The sequence below is a fragment of the Ascaphus truei genome, chromosome 2 (genome assembly GCF_040206685.1).
Source record: "Ascaphus truei isolate aAscTru1 chromosome 2, aAscTru1.hap1, whole genome shotgun sequence".
NCBI lineage: Eukaryota > Metazoa > Chordata > Amphibia > Anura > Ascaphidae > Ascaphus > Ascaphus truei.
In genome coordinates, this window is record NC_134484.1 from 629,741 (window position 1) to 638,771 (window position 9,031).

At 46.1% G+C, this 9,031-nt stretch overlaps 1 protein-coding gene across 1 annotated transcript in view; it reads right to left on the minus strand.

Moving 5' to 3' along the window:
• The window catches only part of SLC33A2 (solute carrier family 33 member 2), a 32,236-nt gene extending 24,596 nt beyond the window's left edge, over positions 1–7,640 (minus strand). The window contains exon 1 of the mRNA XM_075589207.1: positions 6,512–7,640. Coding sequence (XP_075445322.1) covers positions 6,512–7,242 — 731 coding nt within the window. The 5' untranslated portion in view covers positions 7,243–7,640. The remainder of the gene's footprint in view (positions 1–6,511) is intronic.
• Between the last annotated feature and the right edge of the window lie 1,391 nt (positions 7,641–9,031).

The window sequence follows — 9,031 nt, forward strand, 5'->3', positions numbered from 1 at the left end:
AGTACAATATATACACTCACCCAGCTTGTATGTCAGCACGTATACAGAGAGTACATATATATATACACTCACCCAGCTTGTATGTCAGCACGTATACAGAGAGTACATATATATACTCACCCAGCTTGTATGTCAGCACGTATACAGAGAGTACATATATACACTCACCCAGCTTGTATGTCAGCACGTATACAGAGAGTACATATATACACTCACCCAGCTTGTATGTCAGCACGTATACAGAGAGTACATATAATACACTCACCCAGCTTGTATGTCAGCACGTATACAGAGAGTACATATATACACTCACCCAGCTTGTATGTCAGCACGTTATACAGAGAGTACATATATATCACTCACCCAGCTTGTATGTCAGCACGTATACAGAGAGTACATATATACACTCACCCAGCTTGTATGTCAGCACGTATACAGAGAGTACATATATATACACTCACCCAGCTTGTATGTCAGCACGTTATACAGAAAGTACATATATACACTCACCCAGCTTGTATGTCAGCACGTATACAGAGAGTACATATATATACTCACCCAGCTTGTATGTCAGCACGTTATACAGAGAGTACATATATACTACTCACCCAGCTTGTATGTCAGCACGTATACAGAGAAGTACATATATACACTCACCCAGCTTGTATGTCAGCACGTATACAGAGAGTACATATATACACTCACCCAGCTTGTATGTCAGCACGTATACAGAGAGTACATATATATACACTCACCCAGCTTGTATGTCAGCACGTATACAGAGAGTACATATATACACTCACCCAGCTTGTATGTCAGCACGTATACAGAGAGTACAATATATATACACTCACCCAGCTTGTATGTCAGCACGTATACAGAGAGTACATATATACACTCACCCAGCTTGTATGTCAGCACGTATACAGAGAGTACATATATACACTCACCCAGCTTGTATGTCAGCACGTATACAGAGAGTACATATATATACTCACCCAGCTTGTATGTCAGCACGTATACAGAGAGTACATATATACACTCACCCAGCTTGTATGTCAGCACGTATACAGAGAGTACATATATACACTCACCCAGCTTGTATGTCAGCACGTATACAGAGAGTACATATATACACTCACCCAGCTTGTATGTCAGCACGTATACAGAGAGTACATATATATACTCACCCAGCTTGTATGTCAGCACGTATACAGAGAGTACATATATACACTCACCCAGCTTGTATGTCAGCACGTATACAGAGAGTACATATATACACTCACCCAGCTTGTATGTCAGCACGTATACAGAAAGTACATATATACACTCACCCAGCTTGTATGTCAGCACGTATACAGAGAGTACATATATATACACTCACCCAGCTTGTATGTCAGCACGTATACAGAGAGTACATATATACACTCACCCAGCTTGTATGTCAGCACGTATACAGAGAGTACATATATATACACTCACCCAGCTTGTATGTCAGCACGTATACAGAGAGTACATATATACACTCACCCAGCTTGTATGTCAGCACGTATACAGAGAGTACATATATATATACACTCACCCAGCTTGTATGTCAGCACGTATACAGAGAGTACATATATATACTCACCCAGCTTGTATGTCAGCACGTATACAGAGAGTACATATATACACTCACCCAGCTTGTATGTCAGCACGTATACAGAGAGTACATATATATATACACTCACCCAGCTTGTATGTCAGCACGTATACAGAGAGTACATATATACACTCACCCAGCTTGTATGTCAGCACGTATACAGAGAGTACATATATACACTCACCCAGCTTGTATGTCAGCACGTATACAGAGAGTACATATATACACTCACCCAGCTTGTATGTCAGCACGTATACAGAGAGTACATATATACACTCACCCAGCTTGTATGTCAGCACGTATACAGAGAGTACATATATACACTCACCCAGCTTGTATGTCAGCACGTATACAGAGAGTACATATATACACTCACCCAGCTTGTATGTCAGCACGTATACAGAGAGTACATATATATATACACTCACCCAGCTTGTATGTCAGCACGTATACAGAAAGTACATATATACACTCACCCAGCTTGTATGTCAGCACGTATACAGAGAGTACATATATACACTCACCCAGCTTGTATGTCAGCACGTATACAGAAAGTACATATATACACTCACCCAGCTTGTATGTCAGCACGTATACAGAAAGTACATATATACACTCACCCAGCTTGTATGTCAGCACATATACAGAGAGTACATATATATACACTCACCCAGCTTGTATGTCAGCACGTATACAGAAAGTACATATATACACTCACCCAGCTTGTATGTCAGCACGTATACAGAGAGTACATATATACACTCACCCAGCTTGTATGTCAGCACGTATACAGAGAGTACATATATACACTCACCCAGCTTGTATGTCAGCACGTATACAGAGAGTACATATATACACTCACCCAGCTTGTATGTCAGCACGTATACAGAGAGTACATATATACACTCACCCAGCTTGTATGTCAGCACGTATACAGAGAGTACATATATACACTCACCCAGCTTGTATGTCAGCACGTATACAGAAAGTACATATATACACTCACCCAGCTTGTATGTCAGCACGTATACAGAGAGTACATATATACACTCACCCAGCTTGTATGTCAGCACGTATACAGAGAGTACATATATATATACACTCACCCAGCTTGTATGTCAGCACGTATACAGAAAGTACATATATACACTCACCCAGCTTGTATGTCAGCACGTATACAGAGAGTACATATATACACTCACCCAGCTTGTATGTCAGCACGTATACAGAGAGTACATATATACACTCACCCAGCTTGTATGTCAGCACGTATACAGAGAGTACATATATACACTCACCCAGCTTGTATGTCAGCACGTATACAGAGAGTACATATATACACTCACCCAGCTTGTATGTCAGCACGTATACAGAAGTACATATATATACACTCACCCAGCTTGTATGTCAGCACGTATACAGAGAGTACATATATACACTCACCCAGCTTGTATGTCAGCACGTATACAGAGAGTACATATATACACTCACCCAGCTTGTATGTCAGCACGTATACAGAAAGTACATATATACACTCACCCAGCTTGTATGTCAGCACGTATACAGAGAGTACATATATATACTCACCCAGCTTGTATGTCAGCACGTATACAGAGAGTACATATATACACTCACCCAGCTTGTATGTCAGCACGTATACAGAGAGTACATATATATACACTCACCCAGCTTGTATGTCAGCACGTATACAGAGAGTACATATATACACTCACCCAGCTTGTATGTCAGCACGTATACAGAGAGTACATATATACACTCACCCAGCTTGTATGTCAGCACGTATACAGAAAGTACATATATACACTCACCCAGCTTGTATGTCAGCACGTATACAGAGAGTACATATATATATACACTCACCCAGCTTGTATGTCAGCACGTATACAGAGAGTACATATATACACTCACCCAGCTTGTATGTCAGCACGTATACAGAGAGTACATATATATACTCACCCAGCTTGTATGTCAGCACGTATACAGAGAGTACATATATACACTCACCCAGCTTGTATGTCAGCACGTATACAGAGAGTACATATATATATATACACTCACCCAGCTTGTATGTCAGCACGTATACAGAGAGTACATATATACACTCACCCAGCTTGTATGTCAGCACGTATACAGAGAGTACATATATATACTCACCCAGCTTGTATGTCAGCACGTATACAGAGAGTACATATATATATACACTCACCCAGCTTGTATGTCAGCACGTATACAGAGAGTACATATATATATACACTCACCCAGCTTGTATGTCAGCACGTATACAGAGAGTACATATATATACTCACCCAGCTTGTATGTCAGCACGTATACAGAGAGTACATATACACACTCACCCAGCTTGTATGTCAGCACGTATACAGAGAGTACATATATATACTCACCCAGCTTGTATGTCAGCACGTATACAGAGAGTACATATATATATACACTCACCCAGCTTGTATGTCAGCACGTATACAGAGAGTACATATATACACTCACCCAGCTTGTATGTCAGCACGTATACAGAGAGTACATATATATACTCACCCAGCTTGTATGTCAGCACGTATACAGAGAGTACATATATATATACACTCACCCAGCTTGTATGTCAGCACGTATACAGAGAGTACATATATACACTCACCCAGCTTGTATGTCAGCACGTATACAGAGAGTACATATATATACTCACCCAGCTTGTATGTCAGCACGTATACAGAGAGTACATATATATACACTCACCCAGCTTGTATGTCAGCACGTATACAGAAAGTACATATATACACTCACCCAGCTTGTATGTCAGCACGTATACAGAGAGTACATATATATACACTCACCCAGCTTGTATGTCAGCACGTATACAGAGAGTACATATATACACTCACCCAGCTTGTATGTCAGCACGTATACAGAGAGTACATATATACACTCACCCAGCTTGTATGTCAGCACGTATACAGAGAGTACATATATACACTCACCCAGCTTGTATGTCAGCACGTATACAGAGAGTACATATATACACTCACCCAGCTTGTATGTCAGCACGTATACAGAAAGTACATATATACACTCACCCAGCTTGTATGTCAGCACGTATACAGAGAGTACATATATACACTCACCCAGCTTGTATGTCAGCACGTATACAGAAAGTACATATATACACTCACCCAGCTTGTATGTCAGCACGTATACAGAGAGTACATATATACACTCACCCAGCTTGTATGTCAGCACGTATACAGAGAGTACATATATATACACTCACCCAGCTTGTATGTCAGCACGTATACAGAGAGTACATATATACACTCACCCAGCTTGTATGTCAGCACGTATACAGAGAGTACATATATACACTCACCCAGCTTGTATGTCAGCACGTATACAGAGAGTACATATATACACTCACCCAGCTTGTATGTCAGCACGTATACAGAGAGTACATATATTATACACTCACCCAGCTTGTATGTCAGCACGTATACAGAGAGTACATATATACACTCACCCAGCTTGTATGTCAGCACGTATACAGAGAGTACATATATACACTCACCCAGCTTGTATGTCAGCACGTATACAGAAAGTACATATATACACTCACCCAGCTTGTATGTCAGCACGTATACAGAGAGTAACATATATATACTCACCCAGCTTGTATGTCAGCACGTATACAGAGAGTACATATATACACTCACCCAGCTTGTATGTCAGCACGTATACAGAGAGTACATATATACACTCACCCAGCTTGTATGTCAGCACGTATACAGAGAGTACATATATACACTCACCCAGCTTGTATGTCAGCACGTATACAGAGAGTACATATATACACTCACCCAGCTTGTATGTCAGCACGTATACAGAAAGTACATATATACACTCACCCCAGCTTGTATGTCAGCACGTATACAGAGAGTACATATATATATTACACTCACCCAGCTTGTATGTCAGCACGTATACAGAGAGTACATATATACACTCACCCAGCTTGTATGTCAGCACGTATACAGAGAGTACATATATATACTCACCCAGCTTGTATGTCAGCACGTATACAGAGAGTACATATATATATATACACTCACCCAGCTTGTATGTCAGCATGTATACAGAGAGTACATATATACACTCACCCAGCTTGTATGTCAGCACGTATACAGAGAGTACATATATATACTCACCCAGCTTGTATGTCAGCACGTATACAGAGAGTACATATATATATACACTCACCCAGCTTGTATGTCAGCACGTATACAGAGAGTACATATATATATACACTCACCCAGCTTGTATGTCAGCACGTATACAGAGAGTACATATATATACTCACCCAGCTTGTATGTCAGCACGTATACAGAGAGTACATATACACACTCACCCAGCTTGTATGTCAGCACGTATACAGAGAGTACATATATATACTCACCCAGCTTGTATGTCAGCACGTATACAGAGAGTACATATATATATACACTCACCCAGCTTGTATGTCAGCACGTATACAGAGAGTACATATATACACTCACCCAGCTTGTATGTCAGCACGTATACAGAGAGTACATATATATACTCACCCAGCTTGTATGTCAGCACGTATACAGAGAGTACATATATATATACACTCACCCAGCTTGTATGTCAGCACGTATACAGAGAGTACATATATACACTCACCCAGCTTGTATGTCAGCACGTATACAGAGAGTACATATATATACTCACCCAGCTTGTATGTCAGCACGTATACAGAGAGTACATATATACACTCACCCAGCTTGTATGTCAGCACGTATACAGAAAGTACATATATATACTCACCCAGCTTGTATGTCAGCACGTATACAGAGAGTACATATATATATACACTCACCCAGCTTGTATGTCAGCACGTATACAGCAGCCCACAGTGTCCCAGGAACTCTGAACATTCTCCAGATGATCTCGGCGTGGCTTTTTTTCTTCACCAGGTCTTCTCCTCGTGGCCTCCCCGTGACCTCCCCCCGTAGGACACGTGCCCGGGCAGCACACAGAAGTGCCCCCATGTACCCAGCCGCCAGCATCAGGAAGATCGCCCTCCAGCCCAGCCCGTCCAGCAGGGTCAGCGATCCGCCTCCGGCCAGCACCGAGCCCAGCTTGTAGCCCACCACCTGTACAGTGTTCCCCAGCCCCACCTGCTCCCGTGTCAGGATAGCCACGGACACAGCGTCCAGTGCCACGTCCTGCAGGGAGGACAGGAAATGCATGAGCAGGAGCAGCCAGGCCAGAGCCGGGAGGGCAGATCCGGGGGGCAGGACGGAGCAGCAGAGGCAGCACACACACAGACCCCCCGTACTCAGGAGAAGCCACGTCCTACGGCTCCATCGCCCATCCACGAGGGGGGACCATAGAACCTTGAGAAGCCACGGCAGGTACAGGACTCTGGTTAGGCCGATGTGGGACAGGGAGAGGCCCTGCGAGCGCAGGAGCACGGGCAGCAGCCCGGACTGCAGCCCATAAGGGAACCCCTGCACCAGGTATAGGACCCCCAGGACCATGTACGTGCTGGACATGGTGACCGGAGGGGCGGGAGGTCCCCGAGCGCTGACCGGAGGGGCGGGAGGTCCCCGAGCGCTGACCGGAGGGGCGGGAGATCCCCGAGCGCTGACCGGAAGGGCGGGAGATCACCAGGCGCTGACCGGAAGGGCGGGAGATCACCAGGCGCTGACCGGAAGGGTGGGAGGTCACCAGGCGCTGACCGGAAGGGTGGGAGGTCACCAGGCGCTGACCGGAGGGGCGGGAGGTCACCAGGCGCTGACCGGAGGGGCGGGAGGTCACCAGGCGCTGACCGGAGCGGCGGGAGGTCACCGAGAGCTGACCGGAGGGGCGGGAGGTCACCAGGCGCTGACCGGAGCGGCGGGAGGTCACCGAGAGCTGACCGGAGGGGCGGGAGGTCACAGAGCGCTGACCACGAGCTGCAATACAACCCAGAAAAACTGTTACTGTGTGTGTATCACAGGGTACCTGTCATGTGTGTGTGTCACCGGGTACCTGTCGTGTGTGTGTCACCGGGTACCTGTCGTGTGTGTGTGTCACAGGGTACCTGTCGTGTGTGTGTATCACCGGGTACCTGTCGTGTGTGTGTGTGTCACAGGGTACCTGTCGTGTGTGTGTGTCACAGGGTACCTGTCGTGTGTGTGTCACAGGGTACCTGTGATGTGTGTGTCACCGGGTACCTGTCATGTGTGTGTGTGTGTGTCACCGGGTACCTGTCGTGTGTGTGTGTGTCACCGGGTACCTGTCGTGTGTGTGTGTGTGTATCACCGGGTACCTGTCGTGTGTGTGTGTCACAGGGTACCTGTCGTGTGTGTGTGTGTCACAGGGTACCTGTCGTGTGTGTGTGTCACAGGGTACCTGTCGTGTGTGTGTCACAGGGTACCTGTGATGTGTGTGTCACCGGGTACCTGTCGTGTGTGTGTCACAAGGTACCTGTCGTGTGTGTGTGTCACAGGGTACCTGTCGTGTGTGTGTGTGTGTGTGTGTCACAGGGTACCTGTCGTGTGTGTGTGTGTCACAGGGTACCTGTCGTGTGTGTGTGTGTGTGTCACAGGGTACCTGTCGTGTGTGTGTGTCACAGGGTACCTGTCGTGTGTGTGTGTGTGTCACAGGGTACCTGTCGTGTGTGTATCACAGGGATCCAATGTCCCCCCTGAGGCACAGGCCCCCTTTCACTGCCCCTCTCTCTCTCAGGCTGGTGGGGGGGGAGGGGGAATGTTACATGTATATCACAGGGTACACGTGTGTGCCGCTCACCTCACTGCCCCCCTATCCCTCAGACTGGGGGGGTGGGGGGGTTACATGTATGTCACAGGATACACGTGTGTGCCGCTCACCTCACTGCCCCCCTATCCCTCAGGCTGGAGGGGGGGGGGGGTTACATGTATATCACAGGATACACGTGTGTGCCGCTCACCTCACTGCCCCCCTATCCCTCAGGCTGGGGGGAAGGGGGGTTACATGTATATCACAGGATACATGTGTGTGCCGCTCACCTCACTGTCCCCCTATCCCTCAGGCTGGGTGGGGGGTTACATGTATATAACAGGATACACATGTGTGCCGCTCACCTCACTGCCCCCTATCCCTCAGGCTGGGGGGGCGGGGGGGTTACATGTATATAACATGATACACGTGTGTGCCGCTCACCTCACTGCCCCCTATCCCTCAGGCTGGGGGGGGGGGGGGTTACATGTATATCACAGGGTACACGTGTGTGCCGCTCACCTCACTTCCCCCCTATCCCTCAAGCTTGGGGGGGTTACATGTATATAACATGATACACGTGTGTGCCGCTCACCTCAC